This window comes from Mycetomoellerius zeteki, unplaced genomic scaffold, assembly GCF_001594055.1.
Source record: "Mycetomoellerius zeteki isolate Tzet28-1 unplaced genomic scaffold, Tzet1.0 scaffold172, whole genome shotgun sequence".
Classification (NCBI taxonomy): domain Eukaryota; kingdom Metazoa; phylum Arthropoda; class Insecta; order Hymenoptera; family Formicidae; genus Mycetomoellerius; species Mycetomoellerius zeteki.
The window spans coordinates 126,806-153,533 of NW_017256675.1; the positions used below are offsets into that span (position 1 = coordinate 126,806).

General features: G+C 34.4%; 4 protein-coding genes across 5 annotated transcripts; all 4 read right to left on the minus strand.

The window, feature by feature from the left end:
- Positions 1-422: 422 nt before the first annotated feature.
- MSBP (membrane steroid binding protein) lies at positions 423-5,376 on the minus strand. The gene is made up of 3 exons (XM_018445985.1): positions 4,575-5,376; positions 2,837-2,986; positions 423-2,199 (listed from the first exon to the last, which is right to left on the minus strand). The coding sequence occupies exons 1-3, from the start codon at positions 4,891-4,893 to the stop codon at positions 2,030-2,032; spliced, it is 639 nt and encodes a 212-aa protein (XP_018301487.1). The 5' UTR covers positions 4,894-5,376; the 3' UTR covers positions 423-2,029.
- A 5,277-nt stretch (positions 5,377-10,653) lies between these two features.
- Oseg6 (intraflagellar transport protein Oseg6) lies at positions 10,654-18,013 on the minus strand. Its single transcript, XM_018445960.1, has 19 exons — positions 17,862-18,013; positions 17,115-17,494; positions 16,392-16,602; positions 16,190-16,302; positions 15,685-16,102; positions 15,390-15,620; positions 15,194-15,319; positions 14,820-15,117; positions 14,550-14,748; positions 14,372-14,469; positions 13,974-14,256; positions 13,293-13,771; positions 12,891-13,201; positions 12,670-12,819; positions 12,284-12,380; positions 12,016-12,222; positions 11,632-11,918; positions 11,479-11,555; positions 10,654-11,085 (listed from the first exon to the last, which is right to left on the minus strand). The coding sequence occupies exons 1-19, from the start codon at positions 17,874-17,876 to the stop codon at positions 10,959-10,961; spliced, it is 4,107 nt and encodes a 1,368-aa protein (XP_018301462.1). The 5' UTR covers positions 17,877-18,013; the 3' UTR covers positions 10,654-10,958.
- An 800-nt stretch (positions 18,014-18,813) lies between these two features.
- Rae1 (ribonucleic acid export 1) lies at positions 18,814-22,698 on the minus strand. Of its 2 annotated transcripts, XM_018445967.1 has the most exons (7): positions 22,478-22,698; positions 22,083-22,395; positions 20,684-20,857; positions 20,276-20,347; positions 19,920-20,201; positions 19,344-19,538; positions 19,183-19,269 (listed from the first exon to the last, which is right to left on the minus strand). In XM_018445967.1, the coding sequence occupies exons 2-7, from the start codon at positions 22,338-22,340 to the stop codon at positions 19,183-19,185; spliced, it is 1,068 nt and encodes a 355-aa protein (XP_018301469.1). In that variant the 5' UTR covers positions 22,341-22,395; positions 22,478-22,698. The 2 variants fall into 2 exon arrangements, with proteins under 2 accessions (XP_018301470.1, XP_018301469.1); XM_018445968.1 differs by lacking the exon at positions 22,478-22,698 and having other exon boundaries at positions 18,814-19,269; positions 22,083-22,340.
- A 757-nt stretch (positions 22,699-23,455) lies between these two features.
- On the minus strand, positions 23,456-25,798 carry LOC108721425 (fidgetin-like protein 1). Its single transcript, XM_018445970.1, has 2 exons — positions 25,462-25,798; positions 23,456-25,232 (listed from the first exon to the last, which is right to left on the minus strand). Exons 1-2 carry the CDS (start codon positions 25,647-25,649, stop codon positions 23,456-23,458), a joined length of 1,965 nt encoding a protein of 654 aa, XP_018301472.1. The 5' UTR covers positions 25,650-25,798.
- Between the last annotated feature and the right edge of the window lie 930 nt (positions 25,799-26,728).

The window sequence follows — 26,728 nt, forward strand, 5'->3', positions numbered from 1 at the left end:
TTCTTATTCTCTGTTCCTTTTATTGTGCGGAGCCCCTTAACGTTATTTGTTCCTACGGCGCCGAAAAAACAGCATAATCAAAATTTGCCAATTATTAGTAATAAAATGTAATTGTTTTCAAAACAAAATAATCGCATAATAGAATGTAAAAAAGAAATAAAATACAAAAAACTCAACTAAGAACAAATCTATTGATATTTCTAAGTTAAAATTTACTTCGAATGCTTGAAATAAGGACCTTTTTTCGGACCTTAATCAGACTGCTTTCATTTTTAACGTTACCTCTAAAGTCACATAAATTTATTTACTTTTGTTGTCTCTGTAAGCTACATTACATCCGTTAAGTAATGTAATATACTCATATAATATTGAGAATGATCGCTGCTTCTCGAGAATGGAGAGGAAAAATTCTTCCCAAATAATTAATTAGAGAATAAAAGTATCCATATATTCTTCGTGTACATGACGATCAAACTGAACGTGCACTCGCCGTTGGATTAATATAAACAATAATAAAACTTTATTTGCCACAATCAGTACTATCTAACCATGTTAAGTTATATACACCATTTTTTCAAGTAACTAGCACAACGCGTGATATACAATAATTTTCTTGTCATTTTAAATACTAACAAGATGTAAAATACAATTTGACTTATACCGACGTAGTTTTAAATTATACACAGGAAGTGCATGCAAACTTTTCACTTGTATGTAGAAATATAGATATATGTATGTATATTTTACGTAACTCTAATATTAATCTTTATTCATAAACTTATTTTCAGATATAACTATTTACCAAAACCATATTTTGTTGGTGAATAAAGCAATTGAACAGTATTAATAGATGCGCTGCAGTGTCAAAGAGACAACGCTACGCGGAAGTACGCGAATATTTGCGAATGTAACATCGTAGACCAGTGTATTCATAGCTCATTTTTAAAAGATCGTTTGAAAATGTTATTTTGAAAATGTTATAAATTAAACAGAATTATATTGATCAGCATCTCACAAGACATTACTCAAGATGATCTGGAAAAAAAAAAAAAAGGATTATATGTGAATACCGGTTCTATTGAACTTTGTAACAAAACTTTACAATGCTCAAATCCACCACAAAAAATTTCATACATTTGTTATTTTCATACGTGTAAAACAAACTGTTAGAAACGCACGCGTTATGCTCAGTTTTCCGGTACTACTTCAGTAATTAAAACTTACACGAGAAAAAAATGCATTTGCCTCATTGAGACAATCGCGAGCGAGAGAAAGACCTCTGAATCGGTATACCATATTTTCCATCATTTTGATAATAATTACATATCTGATACAATTACATATTAAAAGTATAACATTCATATAACTATATCTTTAGCGCTTGGTCAAAATTAACGAGCGCTATTTGGATCATTCGCAAGCTTATTATTCCGAAGTGCATATCTCTGTGTGATCCTTCTCTCCCCCAATTCGGTGGTTCTTTTTTAATTCGCGATTCTGCATGAACGTGAGAGGACTTAAGCTCCATAAAGCAGACTTAAAACTAAATTTCAAATGCAACGTCAGCTTTATCGTATCGCCGTACTCGTGCGGGTACAGGCGCGTACCGTCATCGCGTGTTGTACAGCGAAATACAAGTAATTTAACAAGAATCTACAATGGAATATATATGTTGTTACCACTGATTCGGCTTAGCGTTTTTTGGTAGAAAATCTTTTGTACATATATAAAAACATTAAAAGACACGAGCGTCAGCACGCTAATCGGCGAACTGGACGCTCAAATAAAGTCTTCACATAGTATAACCACCAGCTTTTTCGGAAATGTGTTTTATGTATTTCCAATGGTAATGGCGATATTAAAAGCCGGCATTTCGCCTCTTTATCCGGTTACCGTTACCAAGTAATAAAATATTCGGCCGAACGTCCAGAAATATATTCATGAGCGACAATTTCAAAGATTTCTGTAACAACAGCGTGTGCGTAGTGTGCTCCTGTAACAGTTCTGCCTCCAACGTACGATCATGCGGTCAATCGCTCTTTGATTTTTCGGCGGCCTCGTTACGATCCACTTTTTTTTCTGCATCATAGCTTTCCGATTTTGTTTCAGTCTCCCGTTGGCTACCCTCGTCCTCTTCGTCGGAGTAATTTGTTGGTGCTTCGCCAGGCTTTAATAATTTTCCGACGTAATCATATCTCTCTGTAATTAAAGCAAACATATTTATAATGTTATTGTTCTTCTAAATAATTTATTTACGTGTATCTATATTTATTTTAAACATCACGTCTGTAAACTAAAACGGATGCACGCAATAAAAAAAGCCTTGAACCATGCTCTCATTTATTATTCATGAGAGTTAAAGCTTTCATATTGGCTTAAAAATAGAATATGTTATCTCATACGAGTAAAGAAAATATCACACTAGAAAGAATATTTACATAGAGTTTAAAGTCTATATCCTATCAATAAGATGTTGCACTATACGGTTATATTTGGTTTGAATGCTCATCCGCTTATTATCATCATTCTGTCTTTATCGTTCATTAAATATACAACAAGAATGAAAGTGCCGAAAGTGCTGAAGGAGTTCGAACCAAACGCAGCCTACATCATGTTAGAATGTGTGCTCTACATACATAATACTTCCAAAAGAAAATGTTCTATTAACAAGAATTAATATTAAGATCAAGTTTCTATTTATTTATTTCTTACATATATAAATTATGTAAATATATTAGCGCAGTGTTGCAAAGTAGCTCTCATTTATTGGTACTTATTGGTATTTATTTACTGTTAGAAGAACTATTGCTTATTCAATAAGCACTAATTTGTTTACCTTTGAATTGTTCTTCCCACTCCTTGATAGAATTCATTTCTGTAGTGTTCAGGTCACTTAGATCGTCATATTTATCCGTTGCAGCGACCACTTCAAACCTCGCGAGTGCTCTACTGGCATCTCGACCACCAAATGCTTCATAGGGTCCACCTATAGGAATAGCAATATTTAGTCTGTGGAGTTTTGTGTAGACATTAAGTAGAATGTATAGATGGATTTGTGTGGATTTAAATTTGTTTGATTGAAAATTGAAATCAAGAGTTTGTCTTTTAACAATAACTAACAATAACTAACTTTAAAATAGAATTCCATACTCATTTTTTACATGTATAAATTAGAATAATCAGTGCATTGTTGCGAAGTAGCTTCGTCTCTCATTTCTTTTTCTGTTGAAAGAACTATTATCGCTTATTCAAAACGCATAACTTGAAATGTGCATGAAAACTTAAGTAAATAAATTTTTCTTCTTTATAAGGTCCATCTATACAAAATGTATATTCATCACAAGACTTTCAAAGGATGTTTGCGCACATCACGTACAATCCCTTTCGACTAAAGGCACATAATCGATTGGATCTTTACACATTAGCTGCGTTCAGCAGAAAAAGCAGTTTCGCAAGTATTGTAAAATTCAACAATTAATATGATGGACTGTTTAATAGACTACTTATTTTACAACTAGTAAAAGTTTTCTTCGTTCCAATTGGATTATACTTTTGCATCAAGAGGAATATATTCTATCTAATGAAGAAAACTACCAAAAATTGCAAAATGAATGTTCTGCTGAATGTGACCAATGGCTGCGTTCAGCAAAGAAAAGCAGTTTTATAAATGTAATTAAATTCTTTATTGATTCTTACCTTTGATTCTTTATGGATCTAAATGTACAAAGTAATCATATTAAAGAATTTTACAATAGTTATAAAGCTGTTTTCTCTGCTGAATGCAGCTATTAGTTTATACATTTAAATCCAATGACGAACCAAGGATCTATCACATATCACCGAAGAACTTTATAATTGTAGCCAAGCTGCTTTTCTGCTGAACGCAGCCTTATCTTTATTAGAAATCAAAGAGGACGTAAAACAAGGTGAACAAATGTGCGACATTCCTTCGTGTGCTAATTCAAATGATCTCAGCTGCAATCGCTTATCTACTTTATGACTTCGCTGAGCTTATAGATTCCGAAAACAATTTCCTAGTTCTTTAGTTTCGCCAACCGTAGGCGTGTTCTTTCAGCTCAACTCTTTCACGTTCACCTTTCTTCCTTTTTCCTCATAGTGTAGAAAGATGAACCGTGAAAAGAACAGGCTTCGTGCATCCGTCCGTGCTACATACTTAGATGCGAGACCTTCTCGCTAGGCTATACGTCACGGAACGTGATAAACCGCTATCATATTAGCTTAGTATCGCGGCGCAATTGGAGAGGCACAATTGGTCGTGACGACCGCGAGACTTTCGCGATTTTATTTTTGCTCGTGCAGAGTATGATATCATCGGACACTCCTTCGAGACTAATAAAAAAAACCCGACTGATGAAGTCCGAGAGAAAAAGAAATACAGATTAAAAAAAAATGAGAATGAGAGAGAAGGGAAGAGGAAGAGACGGAGAACTAAATCATGATCAGGAGGAAGGAGAGGGGAAAAAAACATCGTTCGATCGCCAACAAGCGCGATAGAGATCGGCGGGTGAGGGAGAATTGATCCGCTGATGCGGAGTGCCCCGACGACGACTCACCAGGGCCGTAGAACCTCGCGCCTCTGGTGACGTCGTACACGCTGCCGTTGACGGCGACGAGTATCCGGCCGTCCGGGCCCTTGCCATCGTACTTGGTCAGCTCCTCGATCGCGAAGTCACGGCGTAGCTTCGGTAGCTTCTTCACTTCCTGCACAGGCTCATCGGGCTGGGTGCGGCTCTTGACGATCTTATAGACCAGAATAGCGATCACGCCCACGAGGGCGAGGTTCACTGGGCTCTTGACGATCTCGCCGATAAAGTTCGACAGGAACTGCGATTGTTGTTGCTGCTGCTGTTCCGGGGCCGTGGACTCGGCCATCTTGACCAAAATCAAACTGACTGACCGATCTGGGTCTATCAGTGGGCGAGGAGTGCAGAGGAGTGTGTCGCCGAGGAAGACGAGAGGTTACGATCAACGCCGCGCCGGGAAAGAGAGATCGAAACGCGGCGTGCCGGCGTGCGCGTTCCCGAACTTCTGCTTCTATGCGTGCGCGGTGCGTGCGTGCGTGCACGCACGACGATGCGTATACGTGCGACGCGCGCTTGCCGACTAGTGCAACAGAGAGAGAGAGAGAGAGAGAGAGAACACAGGGAAGCGGGGTAACGGGAAAACGGAGACGATCGTCGGGAACCCGCGAACTAATGTCGGCCGACTAAGCGCCGCTCGCTTAAGAGAATGACGATGATTCGAACTGACTCGAACTCGGCGCGCACGACGATAATCGTACGACACGAACGATGCGTACCGGTACGCGTTACGTAGTTCCCTTGCCCCTCCCGCCTTCCCGTTTCTCTCCTTTCCCTCCGCCCATGTGGACGTATGCGGTACGAGCGGCCTGCGGCGCAGAGACGAGAGTCTCCTTTGCTCGCCTTCTACGTGGCCGTACCGCGGTGGTGCGTTGCAGGGCCGTACGTCCTCAAGATTATAGGCAATCGTTAATTCTTTTAGCTAAATTTCTTGCACGGTTCATCTTTCCACTTCAACATGGAGAGAAAAGGCAAGAACTTTAGCTGAAAAGAACAGACCTTATATCAGGGTCATAAGCGATTTTGTCAAAATCTTACGAAAGAGAAAAAGATTTCTAAACTTTTAGAATGAATTGTCACTCTGAAGAATGAAATCTACTTACTCTTAAAGATTGAAAATTGAGCGACTCTTTTTCAAGACTGACTCAATTTTCACTCTTTAGTGTGAGATTCTACTCCAAAGACTTTAGAGTATATGTGTGTGTATATAATTTTTCTCTGTGTATATACTATCTCATTATTCTAACTTACACTGTTTCTAATTATACTCTATAATTTGAATTAAGATAATAAGGTAAGACAATATAAGTTAAAGTGAAATCCCAAGCAGAACAAGTCATTATGATATCGAAATGACTCCAAAATGATCATTAAAAGTCATTTTTCAATCATTTTCGATGTCATTTTGACGTTATCGTGACTTGTTCTGCTTAGGATAGTATACTATTATACACATATATAAGGAGAAATTATATGTATGTACCTTTCTGCAGTGGGATTTTGATGAAATCGTTCATGGGCTCTGATACGGTTCTGAGTTAATTCAAGTCCGAAGGACGATCGCGAGGGCAAAAAAGGCTGATAAGATTTGTTCACGTTGCTCTCGCACTTCCTAAGCAGAACACAAGTCATCGTGACAGCAAAATGATGTGATAATGTACTTCAAAATACTAAAAGTCACTTTTCAATCATTTACGATTCATTTAACGTCATTTTTTGTGACTTGTTGTTCTGCTTGGGTTCTTGCACTTGGAATTTTCTTTTTCTCTTTTCAACGTTAAAATATAAAATTTATCTCGTTTCAAGTACAAATATTTTTAAAGATTTCAAAAGCAACGCCAATGAGTCTACTTTTTAGTATGTCGCAGCCCGTATGACAGACTTATTGATTTTTATAAAAATTAGTTTTCTAATTAGACCATAAATAAAGCTTATAAATTAATTTATGAAATTAATTTGTCGATTAATTCTTTGACTTATTAATTAGTTATATTTCACTAATTTTTTAATCAGTTCCAATTAATTTCTTCTCTTCGTCTCTTTTTACCTTCATTTATTCTTTTTTTCAAGACTACAGAATTTTCAATTCTGATAAACCGTGTAGCTCGCGGTCGCAAGCATTTCGCGAATTCCTGCATCGAGAATCACTGTTATTAATTATTAATGCTAAGTGCATCAATATATGTGTATCATGATGCTAATAATATATGGCATAGTGTAGCAAAAAACTGAGACTTTGCATCCTCGTTGACGTAACTAATGTCAACGTATACATAAGAGATTATGACATGAAACGACGAATCTCCATAATTCAGCTTTTTGGGCATTTATTTCGACATTTTGCCGAAATTTTTTTCCATTTAAAGTTTAAAGGAACTTCGAACGTTTCCAGTTGACAAACTGAAACATCTATGTTATAATTTCGCATTCAACGATATAATAATACCCGTTTCCATCAATATAGATTAACTTCAATCTCGGTTCAATTTGATCTTCATTGTTTTACTTATAAAAAGAAAAATATAAAGACTAAATTGAATTGAAATTAAAATTAATTTACATCGGTGGAACTGCGGATACATGAGTACAATATATTATTTAAAAAATGAAAAGTAAATTGAACTGAGATTAAAGTTAATCTACATTGGTAGAAATAGGTATAAATATAATATAACTATATGTAATACAAAATATGGTGTTACATAATAGTTATATTGTTGAATGTTGTACTCTGGCGAAAATAAAAATCGAAGCGTAAGTCGAATGTAGGAAAAAAGTAACAGAAAAGTAAATTAAATTTCTAAAAGGTGAAAATTGAGACAACGAAAAATAAAAGAACGTTTAAGTTTCGTTTATGCTTCTTTTATACTCTGTCTCTTAATTATATAATTATATTTGACATTCGACTTATGTTTCGATTTTTATTTCCGCCAGGGAATTGATGTTATTTTTAGTTGGTATCGACTGGGTTAATTGTATCAACATATAAAGTATATATAATCTATACTTCTGTGCAGTTGTACTTGTTTGCTTTTCCACGAAGCCTAGAATGCCGATCCTCTCTCCTTGTCGAGCGAGAAACAGTTATGTCGCGACAGGAGAAAAGACGATTACGAACCTCGGCTGAGAACTGATTAAAAAATTAGTGAAATATAACTAATTAATAAGTCAAAGAATTAATCGACAAACTAATTTATATTTCATAAATTAATTTAATAAGTTTTATTTATGGTCTAATTAGAAAACTAATTTTTATAAAAATCAATAAGTCTGTCATACGGGCTGCGACATACTAAAAAGTAGACTCATTGGCGTTGCTTTTGAAATCTTTAAAAATATTTGTACTTGAAACGAGATAAATTATCAATTTTATCGTGAAATTTTGTTATATAAAATTTCATAATAAAATTATACGAGGATCGTTTTCCCGCATTGTTATTACGCGTGGGTTTCGTTTCGAGCAGGATCTCATGTATCGTTAGATGCCTAGATATATCCAGTAATTTACGAGAAGAAAAACGTATATAATTATGCGCGTCGATTCTTCAAAGTCATGCTACGCAAAGTCACGTGCTCTAGATATCCCCCATGCATACATCTGCGCCGTCGCGATTAGGTTAGCCCCACCGCAATTATGACGGTCACGGGACCGAATGAAACTATTATGATTATAACAGCATCCTCGTTACTTTTACTCTTTTTTTTACTTTACGTAACGCAAAACTAGTGTCTGGTGAATACACCTAATATTTCGAATAAATGAATAAAAAATGAATGAAAATACTTATTTGAATACATTTAATTTTTTTTTATTCGTCAAGAAACGAATAAATACTTTTTCATTCCATTTGAATGAATATTTTTTGAATATGATTACGAATATTTTCATTTCGTATTCATTTTTACTCTGTATTATCTGCACATGCTTGCAAAGCCTGCAAGAGAAAACAGAAATCTATAAAAACAATGGCTACACGATTACACTGTGCGCTTAGTCTGTGACCTATACGATGGGCGTTCTTGTTTAATCTATAGGTTAAACAAAGCACTTTTATTGGGAATAAATAATATATATATCTCGAAATTTAATGTCCACAGACCATAATGACCGACGCGCCCAAGATATCGTATAGTGTTTATAACATTACTGTGATGTAACCGGAATTATATCAGAATATGTATGGCGCTCTATTAAATATTGTAGATATTATTATAAATAAAAAATGTATTGCTTTCTAAAATATTTTTCAAAATTTCTAAGTTTCCTTCATAAAATTTGAATATTTCAATGACAAAAATAAATAAAATTCATTTTTTTTACTTAAAGTCATCAAAGTGCCGGTTATAGTTAAGGGATAACGATTGCTTATTGGAGCTTTCTTTCTCAGTTTATATTTTGTTTGAATGAATATGAATACTCGTTAAATATTCATAGCTTTTTTGTGAATAAATATTTTTTGAAAATTTTGAATAAATATATGATTACATTTTTTTATGTGAAAATTTTGAATAAATACAATTTAGAAAATTACAAATTTTTGTATTCATCGGACACACTACGCAAAAAACAACTCGCAAAACGGCAACTTTATCCATTCTAAAATTCTATACCTATACTTTCTGTAGATCGTATCTCTATACACAGCATGAAATATTTTATATGAATCATTTTTTGAAAAATATTTCAATAAAATATTACAGAAATATTACAGAAATATCTTGTAAACATTTGTAAAATGTTTTAAAATATTACACTAAAACATTTCATAAAAATATTTTAGAAATATTGTACAAATATTGTAAGAACAAAAATATATTTCAAAACTCTAATTTCCTAGATATACTTGTATTTTAAAAATATTTCATGAAAAATTTCTCAAATATTTCAAATCTTGTAATAAAATATTTTGGAAATATTTGTAAAATATTTCATGCTTTGTGAGCAGTAATCACAATCATTTCCTAGCAAAACAATTAAATCATGAAAACATCAAAATAACATTAAAATGAATCATAAATGATTGAAAGTGACTTTTAATAATCATTTTGGCGTCAGTTATGATTTGTGTTCTGCTTGGATTGACGTCGCAATTGTCAATTTTATTCGAGATATTATTCATTCTTATCAATGTCTATCGAATCTATCTAAGCAGACTATTTATGTTTAACAAACGTTTAGCTAAAACGTTTCTAATATTTCTATACCTCAAACAATACAAAGTCTAAAATTATGACATAAGACGTTTTTAAGTCGTCTTTTAGACACAAAAAACGTCTTATGACCTGATTTTAGAAGACACTTTTTGTTGTCTAAGTATGGTATATGAAAACATTAAATGGACGTTATATTAATGTATTAAATATACATTTGTTATAAAATCATCTAAATACTTTGGCGTGCGCGCGTTTAAAAACGGTATTTTGAATGGTTTTCATAGTTAAAAAAAATATTAGACATTACAAATGTCTTAAGCATCAGAATTTTTATAGTTCTAATTTTTAGAACTAGAAAAAAATAAAAAGCTAAATTGAGTAAGAGAATTAAAGTTTATCTACACACACACACACATCAGTAGAAATTATACCCTAAACAATCTCTTTCTTTAATTCTTCTCAGAATGAGAAGTTTTTCTTATTACTGCACTGCAAGACTTTTCTTTTCGCCTCTTCGCCAAATTTCAAACAAATACCTATTTTATTTTGAGTACAGAAAGTGTACATCATAATTTAATTCGACTATAAAAATAGTTTTCGGTTATAAAAATATAAACAAACAAAATTGGGTCATTCTTTACGAGTTCCTTTCGTCTTTCCTTTTTTTTCCTGCAGTATCCATTCGTATCTATCTTATTTCAAGTGAAAAATAACTGCAAAGAACAAACCTAATATTTTGTTTACACATATTTGTTCGATATATCATGTATTAGAATCAGTTATTTTATTTATGGCAATCATCTACATTAAAACGCAGTTCGCATAGCAAATGACAATAAGTCTTTTTATACATATATATAATCTACTTATATTCAAATAAATTGTACTTATAGTGGACGGCACTGTTGTATCGAGAATACTGACGCTTTGTCAATCGCTTCCAAGTCAATAGGAATAGCCTTTACTACTGCTATTGTTTGTAGATAAAGGCACCGCTATCTTCTAATTACGTTGCGTTTGCCCGAGGTAACACGATAATAATAAGGTACCTCTGATTCATGCAGCACATATGCAAATGTCTCTATAAACTCTGTCTCTCTATTGCACCCCTAATTTGTGTGAGCTATAGCTGCCTCTCGTACATTTATGTACTCTTAGATATGTAAAAAGTTTATATTTAAACTTTTATAATCTTTTACATGTTTAAGCTTTTATAATCATTTTCTCCTCCTGGTAGTCGAGGTATGGACGGATATCAGTGACAGACGATACGGCTTCCAAATTAACTCTCTCCGAGCACATCGGACAAGTCTCCTCGGATTCCACAATTCTAGATGTAACAAATTATATTGTAATAGATAATCTTAAATAGAGTATTTACATTCTTTTGTGATATCTTGGTGAAAATTTTTTTCAAAATTTTTATACAAATTTCATAATTTTTCAGAATAATTTTATAACTTTTTAAAAAATTTCTCTTCTAAATACTTTTTAAAATTCTTCATATATATAAGTAAATTCTTCATAATCATCTAAAATGTTCTAAGATTTTTTTAGATTTCTCTAATTTTTTATAAAATTTGAAAAAGTTTAAAAAGTATTTATTTTTTAGAAATATATATATATTCTAAGAAAAGACTTTCTCGAAAAGATGTAGTATTTCTCTGAAAAATGTTTTAACGCATATAAAAATTCTGAGAAAAATTTTGTTCAGAATATTTACCTTAGAAATTCACTTCTAATGGCTGGGAAATCACACTGGGGACATACTGTAAAATCATCCTCTATAATGTGTCGTCCCTGCAAACAATAATGATAGAAATTTCGCTGGTGTCCTTTTATTTTCGTTAGTAAGTGACAATTAAAAGAGTCTTACCGTTGCGATGCAAAAAGGTATGGTGTTTTTACACTTATCACAGGTTACTTCAGTCTCGGGAAGTCTGCTCTTGCAGTATGGACACGGGGTAAGAGGCTCATCCTCGTTCTCGATATCCTTCGTTCTCGGCGGTTTCCTAACGATTGCCTCGATCTTTTTGCTATACTTCGCATCGACCTGTCCTCGATACTCGGGGCGCATCAGCATCGCGGCAAAATTGAAAGCCGCGTTTTTCAAGCCCGCCCGATGGCATTCTATTACGGTCGAAGTTAATATCGGTACTATATCTGAAATATAATGTGTTCATTGTACCATAAATCGAGCATTTCCCAAGCACTTTCATTTGCATTAATTACCGCGGACAGCGGTTCCTGTCATACTAACGTGAAGGAAATTTTGATATATTGTTGGCGACCCTTATAAGCATTCGGGCGCCTCGTAAATGATCACTCCTTTTCACGTGCAATCTCACCAGAATGTAGGAATGAAGGAGTCTTAAATTGGTCTGCATTTCCAACGGTGTAGTAATTTTATTTCTCTTCAATTCTTGGTACATGCCGAACAGAACGTCGTGAGCGTTTCTGTAGTTTCCTGCAATAAAAAATCCACAATTGCAGCGCTACGTGTTTTCGGTATGGGCATAAATACATACCATTAACCTGTTCCTCGTTTGCAATTATAATCGCCGTTTTAGCCGCTTCTTTGTATTGTTTTCTAGCCATGTACAATCGGAATAAATATTTCGGATCCTAAATAGAAGATACGAACATATTAGAATTCGTTATACAACACTAGAAGTAATGTTCCTTACTCACTAAAAAAACTAAGCGAATAATATTATTATGAAAACAAAGAAAGTAGTGAAAAACTAAATATTTTATCAGTATAAAAGATATAATTATTGAAAAGTTAAAAAAATTTCAGAATTTTATCTTTGTACAAAAATATAATATTAATCTAAAAAATAGAAATGGTCAATATAATGATCACTCGATACTTCTTGTGTTTTAAGCAACATCTACATATAAATATAATAACCTTTGGTACTCCATCGCCACCTAACAAGAAATCTATCAATTGATTAGCTAATTTATCATCCTTAGAAGATGCGATAGCATCTATGGCGTAAGTAATCGCTCTATCGTCGTCTGGAACTAGTTGAGCAGCTTTTAATAAATGTCGTAAAGCCTAAAAAAAGAAACCCCTCAAAACGTCGATACTATGTGTATAAATAAACTATATAGATATTGTAAATTTACCTTCTGATATTCTTTAGCGTGGAAATAGTATTTTCCAGCTAAAAGATTATTTTTCTGAGACTCGAAATGCATTGCGAGGCTTCTAAAATCTTCTTTCCGGACATTAGTGTCATCGATCGTGTTTACCAAGATTTCTCCATACAATTCCATTTTGCCGTGCTGATTGGCCAATTGAAAGGCTTCATCGTGACAGTTTGATAGAATTAGGAATTTGATAGCTGAATTGTAGTCATTCATCTTTTGGAAATACTTTGCAATCATTTTTGCACCTTCTATGCTTTTAGTTTGTTGAACAACTTCAACACTACGAGCTATGGAATAAAATAATTAAGCATGTGTGTCATTCGAATATTACTAATATATCTTGTGAGACAACAAAACGAGAACATAAAATATATTTACCTGGATTATTTAAATGTTCCAAATTAATTCTGATTATGTTATCATAATCCTTGGCGGTTTCGTATGCTTTGGCAGCTTCTTCATATTTACCCTCAGATTCTTTGGCTTTAGCATATTGTATGTTAATTTTTGCCGATGATATTTGCGGTAGGAGCTGTCCCACTTTGTGCCAATTTTTTAATTTTATGTATGCAGAGGCAGCTTTGTCGAAGTATTCTGACTTTTCATATAATTGCGCAGCTTCACTGAATTGCTTCATTGATTCTAAAATCTCCGCACATTCTTTCCGTAGCAGCCTCGAGCTTTCGTTATCCATAGCTATTCCAACGCCTTTTCTGCTATCACCGCATCTTATAGACATTCTCGCTATTCCCGCTAAACATTGGGTTCGATGATGAGGATTTTGCACAGCCAAAGTGGACGTATTATAGTCGACTAGACCGCGTTCGTAATTTGTTAAAGCTTTTGGATAGTTTCCTCTGCACAAAGAGATATATTTAGTAATTATTTGTAATATGACAAGATTGTTATACACATTTTTATGAAATATTTTGTTAAAGATAAATAACTGACTAATAATAATTTGTAATCATTACGTAGTATCACCACATATCACCATAATCTGATTTTATTTTTAATGAAGTATGGTATACTTAATGGTATTAATTTAAAAAATCTTACGTGAACTCCAATTGTTGGGCATACTCTCTGGCGATAAAAGGGATCTCATCGGGTTTTAATTTTTGTGCCAAACTTAATGCTTGTTCCCACTGCATTAAATCTCTCCTCAGATACAAAGCCTGTACAGGCTCGGAAGATTGCAGAAAATACTTTTCGGCTTCATTATAATCTCCTAGTAATATACATGCGTGACCACATAACAAAGCCGATTCATCTATATTCTCCATAGTTTGTAATGTCCACACCATTGCTGCATCTTCCATTTGTCGATATACGCGAATAGCTATGACGTACAATCAATTCAATTAACATATTGTAATATATAAAATTAATAATTATATAATATTAATTATATAACATTATAATTATATAACAATAAAATATAATATTACACTTACCAAATTCGACATTTAAATTTGCAATAGCGCTTTGTCCCAGTTTTAGCCATGTATCTTTGTCGTTCAATTTTTCGCAAGTACTCCATGCTTGCTGAAATCTAAAAAATAATTCGAAAGCATTCTTTTAAATATTTTATACACATTTCCCTACTTGCAAATTGAATTATGTAAAGCTTACCGTCTGCACAAAATTTGATTCTCTAAAATCTCATTAATTTTTTTCGATTCCACGATATTCCCTACTTCTTCGTGGGATGCTAACGTTAATTGTATTAATTTACTACCCATTGTACTCAGCGTTACTTCGCCAGAGTACATTAGTAAAGGCACTGAGTCCGATGGCAACTTGGTCGTATTTATTTTTATCACTTTAGTACCTGTTCATGACATAATCAGGTATGTGAGACTTCGTAGTAATAATGCATAACGCTCATTCAGGTCTACTTACCTTCAACGAAATATTTTACAAAAATGTACGTTACAATAATGCTTTTGTTATACACTACGAATATAGCACGTTCAAATATGTTCTGATCCCAGAGAATATCATGAATGTTATCAGGACAATCAGGTACAGCAATGGCCGCTTCGTTTATCGGATCAAACACATAAGCATCCAACTTATTGTCAATGAAACACAATTGTACTCCATTCGCGTCCAGGTATAGCTCCTTTATTCCATTGTTATGTATAAATTCGGTACATTGATGAAACGTTTCCAAGCAAAAATATATAATGTGACCCATCTAAAAATTTAAAACGGACGTATAAAGTCTTCCAACCTATAACATTATTCAAAATTATCTCATGATTCTAACTTACATCATTACCGTAAACCAGAAAATCAGAACAAAGTGCATGACACGTTATTCTACTGTTGGAAGAATTTGAATCTGGAAACATCTTTGTATCCTTCCCGCTATTTATTAGAGCCTGATCGGATTTAATCTGTGCATAAAGCAGAATTAACAAGCTTTGTTTTTGAAATTTTTACTATTAATAAAAAATTCTTAATTACCGAATGTAACTGTAATTTCCCATCGAATAGCGCTGATACATATGTCTCGTTCAAGCGCATACTATCTATCGTAGCCAAATAATCCCTTTCAAAATGTATTTGATCGTAATGGTTTATAGATAAATCCCAAAAGAGCGCTCTATTATTTAATCCTACTGCTAAATGTATTGGTCCCACTGCTAATATTGCCGGTTCTATTATAGTATTGATTATTTGCGGACTCGGTTTGTCCTGAAAATATAATTTGTCTTGATAAAAAAATGTCTACTCTATTATTATGCGTTGACGAAGATACCTTGTCTAAAGTATAAAGATGTACAGCCACTTCCATCAGACTCGTTAATAATGCTATTCTGTTGCCGCAGATGCTGGTTAATTTTGGAATCTCTATCAAATAAATTAAAATATTGCCGACGTAAGTTACAACTGCCAGCATCGTTCCATCCGTTGACCATTCGATATTGCTAATTCCATTCTCGTTGGTCACTGTGATTAACATCTCGGTTTCTTCCAGATTCTGCAAACTGTGTACTTTCAGCGTACTGTCGCCGCAAGTAGCCACTTTTCCAACCGCTTGGCTCAGCGCAATATCCGACAGAGAATCTCTGTGATTTTTGATTTGAAACAATTCTTGACCAACTTCCTTTATATGTGTCGATATCGCTATAAAGAAACCAGCCTCGAATCCTACCAATATGTAACCATCGCCATACCTATAAAGTGGAAATGCATGTGCATCATAATTGATATAATAAATCAGAGCTTATTAAAATTATTTGTTAATATTAGCAAATAATTACCACTTGTAAGTTACAATTAATCCATAACGTTTCTGAAATGCCAATTCAATAGGATTTTCTGGATCCAGAATATTGTACAAGAACAATGTCGTTTTACTAACGATAAGGGATACCTAAACACATTTTTGGATATATAAAAGTAACAGCTTTATATAAATATTTTATAGATATTTTTTATAGCGAGTGTTGCAAAATCATATACCGTGTTTTCACCGCCTATTCTGTGATCCATTTTCATCTCGCTAAATTGTATATGAGATGGATCGCCTTGAAGAGTTATCTCTCGACGGGTGTCTCCTTCGCTCGTACTGATAGTTAAAACCTTGTCCTCACTTGCCAAGGCAAGAAGACCATCTACCGACCATGCGCCACATGAAATGCGCTTTCTATGTTTTCCCAAAATAGGTATCCGTCTGCATAACAAAACAATTAAATGAGACAAATTCAAAATATTTTACACATTGTGGATGCTTTCCAGCAAGAGATATAGATAATACAGTGTAATACAGTAAATTAGAAACCATATAACAGAGTCTGGCCATGAATGATTTTATGATTGTTAAAATTCTAAGAGAGAAAAGTATGTATACTATTCCTGTGTATACATACTATTTCACTTTAACTGTCTCATTCTGTAACTTTAATTAAGATTATAAAATGAGACACAATATAAGTTAGAGTAATGATGAATTCAGTCATTCATACTACACTGGATTAGTATAAATTAAAGGCTGCTTTATAAAATATCTAAATACTATAGTGGCATAGTATAATAAACTTTAGATTCTATTATATGCTTACAATGAATCATTACATCCTTGTTGCTAATGTTAAGCAAAAATGAAATGATTACCATGTTAAATTGTGTCTCTTGCTAGGAAACATTATTTGTAATTTGTTTGTCTTATTATGGCTGATATCATACTTGGCATTTATGTGATCGTAAAGCACTAAATTTCCCTTCTGTGTCCCTATAGCCAATAGACAACTCTTCTTTGCCCACATCATACAAGTAAGCCCATCTCTCACACCCGCGTCTATCTGGGCCTTTTTCCCAGTCGTGGCGTCCCATAAAATTATAGTTGACGAATTCTGCGATATTATTGCTAATAGATCCCCATCTGAGTCCCAGCCAAAGCCAGTACATAATCCGGAAATTTGTATCCGTTCCTGAATGTCTCCTTGTCTATCGAAAACAGCAACGGTGGAATCGCAACCTGTTGTGGCCAAATGTGTGCTATTGCCAGGACGCCAAGAAATATAAACATTGCCGCTGCCATGGGGTTGGTCTAGTCGATAAAGGACCTGTCATTAAATGCATAAAATTAAATAAACGTTTCTCTATAGGTCTGCTTTTTTTTATAGTTGAATTAGTTGAACTATACTTTTGTAACTTAAACTGAAATAAGAGCATGTGCTTGATACTTGGTTAGGTTGAGAAAAAAGTTATAGTCTACTGCAGGAATAAAAAATAGACCCCATATACAAGTAGTGGGAAATCAGTATAAAATTTGCGTAGCAGAAGAGAATGAGACGAACAAAGATATAAATTTGATAGTCAAAGTAGAATATATTTTTCCCTTTTTATATGTTAATTTTTTTGTATCGTTAACATTGACATTTTATTAAATAATTTCATATAAAATACAGTTGTCGGTGCTACATAACCTACCTTCTCCGACGACATCGTAACGCGGAGAATATGTCTCGCATAGAGAAATTAGTCGATCCGCGCATTTAAATGATAGGTCTATATGGCATTATAATGTACATAGCTTAAATATTGATTTATTAAGCAGTGTCGCTTTTGCGTGCCGATACATCTCATACGTCGGCCATATTGTTTATATTTCTATGTCCTGTCAACCTGGGCTGCGTTCGAAAACATCACCCGAGTGCCTCCGTGTATTGTTTTATCCTTGTTGTTCACCCAATGTTAAATAAAGATAAGGGTGCAGCCACAATAGAAGGAATAAGAAATTAGGAATAAGGAATAACGATTTCAACCTATCAGAAACCGTGTATTTTGATGTATCCGATTTCTGATAAGTTGAAATCGTTATTCCTTATTCCTAATTCCTTATTCCTTCTATTGTGGCTGCACCTTAAGATGATACACGAGGGCACTTGGATGATATTTCCGAACGCAGCCCTGTGTAGCTTTTAATCGATTTGTGATCTACATGTCGACAAAGGAATTATCGCTAGAAAGCATAACTCAATAGATAGACACTAGAGATAACGAAATCATATCAACAGCCGATAAAGAAAAAATTTCTATTAGATATAATCATCTCTTATATTTATTTAGTTCTTTTTTTCGCTTTTTTTATTCTATTTTTTAGTAAAAAAAATAATTTAAATTCGACTTTGTCACACACACACACACACACACACACACACACAGGAATAAATCACAGCTAAATATGATAGCATTAACTAAATAATAATAATAATTATATCACCTAATTAATAATAATTATATCAGCTTCTTATAAACTCTTAACGATGTTCAGAATTGTTAAAGTATCAGTAACCATATAAATATATGGTTACTGTCATTCAAATGTAACGCATTATTAAACTACAGAGAGGAAATGATATTGAACGTAAAAAAGCGTGCACATGCAATTTTATTGAAAGTATATTTTATAGAAAGGATTATTTAAATATTAGCTTGCTTTGCAAGTTGTGTCATTAAATTACCATCTTGGAATTCATCGTCGCGTTTAGGTTCTTGTACAAAGATAATGAAAATACTAACAAATAATACACATAAATGACATTATGATAAAACATGCTTCACAGTACCAATTCTTTATGTCATAATAATATACAAAAAACCAATAACTATTATTTTAACTGTATTTTATATTATACGCATATTAACAATTGTAAGTAAAAAGAAAGTATCAATAGTATAGTTTTCGAATGAAAATACATGAACCAATTACACCTAGATTCACACACTGTTTTGCTCGAATGTTATTAGCTTAAGGTGTAGCCTTCGGTTTTAGTTCTTCATAACACGGTCGCAGGAAGATCTGATTTTTCTTCGCCGGATTATAGTATTCATGGCCCTGAAACATTTGTAAATTAATAACGTTACATACAGACCTTTCAAGGATTATTATACTTCAAACGATAGCGATACCTTCGACCAATCATAAGAAACAGCGTATGCGAATATCTGCCCATTGTGATTGAAACAGCAACGTGTGATGGGTTGCTCCATCGTGTCGGAAGATTTCAGCTTAGTACGTGCATCTTTGTCCCAAAATCCAAAAGTACCATCGCCGCCTACGGTCACTACGGTGCCATGTACCGGGTGGAATGCTATATCATTTACCTGTCCGCGAATTGATGAATTATTGCATTTGTCTAACAATAAAGAGATAAAAAACATAAAGCCCGTATCAGACTACAAATTAGAATTGAGAATGGATTGAAATTTGATTAAAGCAGAGTTCACTAACTTGATATTAGATTTATTCTTTTTAGATTTCTTGTACGTTCACATTTTCTCTCCCAAAAACATGGAGAAAAAGAGGATAGTTCTATAAAATATAAATAGTAATATAAATAGTAATATAAAATAAGTTCAGCTGAAAAGAGAATGGATCTATACATTTTCTTTGTTCTAATTGGTTAAATCCAATCTCAATCTTAATCTGATTAATGGCTTAACACAATCTTAATTTAATTTCATTTTAATGGAAAGTCTACAAACCGCGTAGATATCTTGATATCCATTAGCCGAGCCATTGGTCCTGTGGCACTTAAACGTAAAGTTCTCCTTTGTACTGAGATTCAGATGATGAATCGCAACGCGTCCTTCCGTGCTTCCTATTGCAAAACCGGTCGGCACTTTTTTCTTGTCTCTAAAGATCGCCACACAACGGTACTGATACTTTAGACTCAATTCGACGGGTTTATATTCACGCGGACTGGTCTCTAGATGATAAACTATTAAACCACGCCCAGCTGTTCCCACAACCGCCATAGGATAGTCCTGTGATATTATTAATATCAATAATGCTGCACGTCAGCGTAATGTATTTTATTATATGGTTTGTGCATACTTACAACATCCGAACAATAGCATCTTTCAGGCAGATTGATGATCAGTGCGGGTTTAGGACTGCGCAGATCCCAAAACTGGAAATTTTACATTGTGATAAAAGAATTAAGTAATATTAAAAAATATTTTAATAATAGTGACTAATATTTAATTATGAATTCCATCACTCATACTACACTGAATTAGTACACATTAAAGGCAGCTTTAGGCTGCTTTCTTTTTATAGTCAATACATTTAACTTTGTTAACTTCATGTATAGCAGCTTTAATATGTACCAATCTATAGTATAATACAATTAAGACAAATGATCGAATTCGCTATAAGAAAACTGATGGACTAATAAACAAACAAAAATTTGATAACTTGTAAAATATAACATAAAAATAAAATAAAATTGAAAATTGAATATTACCCTTAGTGTCTTATCCCAGGAACCAGTCATTAGACAGGAATATGTAGATGCCTTTATCCAGTGACATGTTCTAATAGGCGCATCATGAGCTGCTACTTGTACACTTTGATTTGTAGCCAAATCCCAGCACTTTGCCGTTTTGTCGCAGCCCGCCATAAATACTTTGGTTCCATCCTAACAATTATTAGATAACTTATTATAAATGTGTAATATTTAACGGTATCACTTAGTTATCCAGATAATACAAAACATTTCAGCAATATTGTATCAACTTTGTAACATAGCTACAATATTGTGAGAATGTCCATGCTATCTGGATAGTCATGTTCACCACATATAAGATTTGTTTCTTCAGCTGAACTTCTTGCATAAATCATGTTTCTTCTTTTTCATTTCACATTGGAGATAAACAGAAGAAAAATAAAGTAAAATAAAATCTTGAAAAATATTGCATACAAAGATAATAAAAAGATCTATAATAGTTGCTTTTCCTTTTCGCACAAGTGATATTAAGTCCAAAGTTATATATGAGTATTTTACACTCAGATAACATTAAAACTTACTTTAATGGCAGTTATCACAATGATAGGTTTGTAACCTCATTTTTAACATGAGTTAAAAGACTTATGCCGTTTCTACCAATGTAGATCAACTTTAATCTTGGTTTAACTTACTCTTCATCCTTTTATAATACTTAGAACTAAAGAAAGATGAAGAGTTAATTGGACCAAGATTAAAATTAAACTATATTGATAGAAACAGGTATTAGTAAAAAAAACACGCAATCTTAAACTTGGAGATTATAGATGGAGATTATAGGAAAAACTCAGTTGAATCTCACTTGTCAGAATGAAAAGGAATATGCATTCAATTGAATCACAACATCACAAATGTAAATGACTTTAAATTTTAATGTAAATGAAAAGCAATCAATATACATAACGTATACTATAATACTTTATACATTTTTGTATGTGATATTTTTTGAGAATATGATTCCTGATCTATGACCTTTACACGGCACGCTTAATCGGGTTTAATAACATCTGTAGTTATGAAATTGTCCAATCATAGCTGTTCCTCGGAAGAATGGAACGACTGTGATTGGCCAGTTTCATAACTACAGGTGTTATTAAACCTGATTAAGGGCCACTGTCACCAAGTTCAGTTAACTTAATTGGCCAGTTTGCTTCAAACAAAATGACAAATGCGATTGGTTAATTCCGATGGACTAACTGGCCAGTTAAGTTAACTGAGCTTGGTGACAGTGGCCCTAAGGGTGCCATGTAAATGTAGTCATAAACTGCAGGTATATAAATGTTAAGAATATCCCATCTATCTCAAATCTTAATAATAATATATTCAATTAATCTAATTGTATAATTGTCACAGAACTTACATCACTCCAGCACACAGCCAAGACAGGTGCTGCCATACTCTGCATGGATTTTGGTACAGTCTTGCCCGATTGCTCTACCTCCCAGCAACGAACATTACAGTCCCACGAGCCGGCCACTAGAAAGTTTTGTGATATGGATGCCGGACTGAACGCTAGGCTCGAGACCGAGTCGTCCGGCGGCGAGACAACCTCGAAGTCTTGCATTGGATTCGACGTATTCGATGTTCCTGTCCTCAGCGAGTTGCTTTGATTGAACATTCTTACTTGGTCAGATCCCACTCGTCTTTCGAAGCTCTCGCGAATTTTGCGATTTCTATTAGGAAAATATCAGCGACGATAGATTAGCTCTACGCGAATCGTCTGAAATCTCAAGCAAAATATATGTGACTGTTTACCTCTGGTTTATGTTATGCGAGAATGGACCCTCTACATCGTCCACACCCGAAAAGAATCAAATCTGAATAATTCGAATGAAAGAGGCTGGAAATATGGAGTAAACGCTCTAACTTGCTCTAGCTGGTTGGCTCTACTTAACCTAAGTTAGACTTGGTTGGACTGGATGAACTGGCTATCTGGATCTCGCCGCAGCCCGCAAGCAGTGATGCCAGATGAAGGGACAAACTCGCGCATGCGCATTAGAGCACATTCTAAGGCCGGAATCAGACTACGCATTGAATATTGGGTGCGTTCAGCAAACTCAACTGTTGCGGAGCGGATCAGTGAGCTCTCGCTGCTATTGGATAATCTAAAAGAATACACCAATAGCAGCGAGCGCTCACGGATCCGCTCCACAACAGTTGAGTCTGCTGAACGCGACCATTGAGATGGAAGATTAAAAGATTGAAATTTGACCAATCAAAACAATAGGAGCTAAAATTTCTTTGTCGTCACTGGTCAAATTTTAATCTTCAATCTTCAATCTCAATCTTCAATGCGTAGTCTGATTCCGGCTATTAATAAATCTATAAAATAATTATAAAATACACAAAGAAAATACAATTTATAATATAATATTACTACATGTACCACTTTTAAAATTACACAATAATATAAAAGATTTTATAATGATGTATTTGTGTGAATACAAGTGACTGAATTTGCTATAAATCATAATTGCAGATTGTTACAAGGCAGACCGTTTGCCTTGACAAATATTTAATTAATAGCTAATATTTTAATTATGATATAATATTATAATTAATAACGAATTAAAATTCTTACTAAAAAGAGAATTTACGTTTGCACAAAATAATGTATTTATTAGAAAACTTGAAGTTACAAAAATAAAACGCAAGAGAATTTCTTTTCGATAATTTATAACATATTATTAAGATAAAAAATACATGAATTAAGTTATTTGCATATATATTACATTAGGTTTGATAACTCTGAGCAGTACCAGAACCATAAATACGATCCCATTCGATGTAAATCTTTAAATCCGACTGAGACACACTGGGTCGCACGTTGATTAACGCCTGTTCAAAATCACTATTCGTTATGTGTCTCACTTCCTCCATTCTTATATCTTCAAGTTGACTGAAGGAAATGCTCCGGATCGGTTCCATACTCGCTTCCTTGCAGAGATTAGTCATATCGGCGCCGGAATATCCCACCGATTTCTCCGCGATTTTCATAATATCCTCGTCATTAAGATCATGATTCACCGACTTCAATAAATTATTTATTATCTGTTTGCGCGCTTCGAGCTCTGGCAAAGGAACATACAATCTCTTAACGAGACGTCTTCTCGCCGCCTCGTCCAGCTCTTGCGGTCGATTGGTTGCACCAACGATTAGAATACGATCTTCCTCAGATGTTGCTGCGCCGTCTAGCTGCACCAGAAATTCCGTTTTCAGCCTCCTGGAGGACTCGTGCTCCGTCTCCGAACGCTGCGTCAATAACGAATCGATCTCATCGATGAAGACGACGGATGGCTGGTGAACCTTGGCCACTGCGAATAACGCGCGTACCATCTTCTCGCCATCGCCGATCCACTTGGAAGTCAGGGAGCTCGCTGAAATCGAAAAAAATGTAGACTTGCTCTGCGAAGCTATGCATTTGCCGATGAGGGTCTTTCCTGTTCCGGGTGGGCCAAACAGCAAAATCCCCTTGGGCGGACGACGGAGACCCGTGAAGATGTCCGGTCTTAACATGGGGAACACTACTACCTCCTTGATGATTTTTTTTATGTACTCGAGCCCTGCGATGTCATCCCACGTTATCGTTTTACCTGAATCCATGATCTCATTTTTTATCAATTCGATCATATTTGGATCAATGTTCTTCAGTCTTTCATCCTCCATTTCTTCGTTCGCTTTACCTTGCGGCGTATTGTAACTCTGCGTCGACTCTTCGTTATCGCGTTTAAAAGGACAGATGAATTGAGAATTAACCGCCCCTCGACCACCTAAAGTCTTCTTTGGCGCTGACTTGTTCTTCTTCATCTCTTGGATGTACAATTCGTCCCTGGCGCTTCTAAAGGAGTCGAAATCGATTTTTTGTGTACTGGCGTTCTCACTGATAGTCTGTGGAGGAGCAGCTGGTTTTAATTGTAGCACATGAGGATTTATTGGTCTGTACGAGCTTTTACCATTCATATTATTATTGCTTAACTTAGGAGGCACTTTTTGCACAAATCTGTCCAAATTCTGATAGGAAGATTGACTATTTGTTTGTACTTTGGGAACATTCTGTTTGGAGGAACTTACATGCTTATTAAAATTTCTAGGAATGTTTGTGAAATACGTAGATATATTTTGTTCACTATGTGTGTTATTAGGCTTCAATGAACGTTTTTGACTTGAATTCTGACTAGAAGCTGCTTGTAACTGTGAACAGATTTTTCTATTTCTTTCTATATCTTTCTTCTTTGAGTTATTCATTAGTTTCTCTATATCCCTATCACTATAAGATCTTCCTATACAAGGTAGAGTATTGAGCTTCTGACAAGTCAAAGGTTTTATAAAATTTAATGTAGCGTCCACATCTTTTAATTCTGACTTCCACTTCAATGGATCGTTTTTTGTGTCCGATAGTTGAGATTTAATCTGTTTCCAGTAATTGTTTACTCCGTTTTTATCCTTCATCAGGCTGTGATAATCTTCAAGACCCTTTCGAAGCAGCACGGCTGCTGTATCTTCTGAATCGCTGTACAATAATAAGAAAACAAAAATGATAAATTTAATGTAATAGAAAATTATAGATGTATGTATGTATCTGGAGACACTGGTAGTATCTCCTTTACGCGAGACGAGTTGCGGGGGACCGAGATTATCGGATCTCAATAACGGCTGAACGGATTGATCTTTATGTATAGCTTAATCGATAGCTTTCATTCTGATCGTAATATACGTGTTTTTATTTTTTTATTACTTACGCTAACTTTGTTGTCATATACTTCACAGCAAGAGATTTGCGTTCAATATTTGCGACATCGAAGCAGTCCTTGTCTTTTTTTGAAAATATTAGAGTATGATAAGCAGTTAAAACATTATTTTTCTCGTCTTTCGAATTTGGTGGAATACACTGTGCATTTGCACTGACAGAATCTGTATGTTTATGCATACTTGATATACATCGATTCAAGATTGAAGCTGAGGAGAGTTAAACTGAATAACTATCAAGATATAATAATGTATCTAAAGGTAGCTTTCAGGAATTATCGTGATTTAAACATCACCACGTCTCAACAAGTTCATTTCGCGCTAAAATTGAATATCGTCTACGTATGTCAATAAACTTTGAACACCTGTTGCAACACGAAATATTGCGTATAGAGAGTACACTCCACTAATTTGACGTGTGATGGGCTGCAGTGGCAGTCCACTTGACGCTACAAACGCTTCGAAGCGTTTGAGCGACCAATCAAAACAAAGAATTTTACGAATTGACTAATCAAAGAATCCTTCGAAGAGTTTGTAGCGTCAAGTGGACCGCAGCCTATAACTTGCAAGGATTCAAAAATGCCGATATAATTTCGTTCAATTTCTGGTGTCAATTTATATACTCAAAAAAGAACCTCGTTTTCCGTTTCATTTATCCGTAAATAAACGATGTTATCATGATACGTTTAATACCTAACTTAGAACACAATGAGAAATTATTGTTATTATATTATAATAATACGAGAAAGAAATGAAGGAAAGCCTGAAAGTAAGGGTTGGTTTATAATCTAGGTTTATAATAGGCCGTAATCTATTAATTTTTTCTGTAATCTGTAAGAATTGACCAATCACAGTCAAATGAGAGGAAAATAATCGACTAAGATTGATTCTTATAGATTACAGAAAAAGTTAACAGATTATGGCCTATTATAAATCAACTTTAAGGGCGCGTTCACACCTTGACGGAAAAGCAGAAAGCGGAAAAGCAATGGCCAATCACAACTCGCGCTGGTAGTAAGTAGTACAAAAAGCCGAAATTGTTGATTACCATCGCGAGTTCTGATTGACTGCTGCTTTTCCCCTTTCTGATTTTCTGTCAAGGTATGAACGTGCTCTAAGGGTGAAATCACACGGTGCGGAAAAAGACTGCGGAATAGAGAATGCGTCATTGAAGCAACCAATCAGCGCTATTCCGAATAGCGCTGAATAGCGTTGATTGGTTGTTTCAATGACGCATTCTCTATTCCGCAGTCTTTTTCC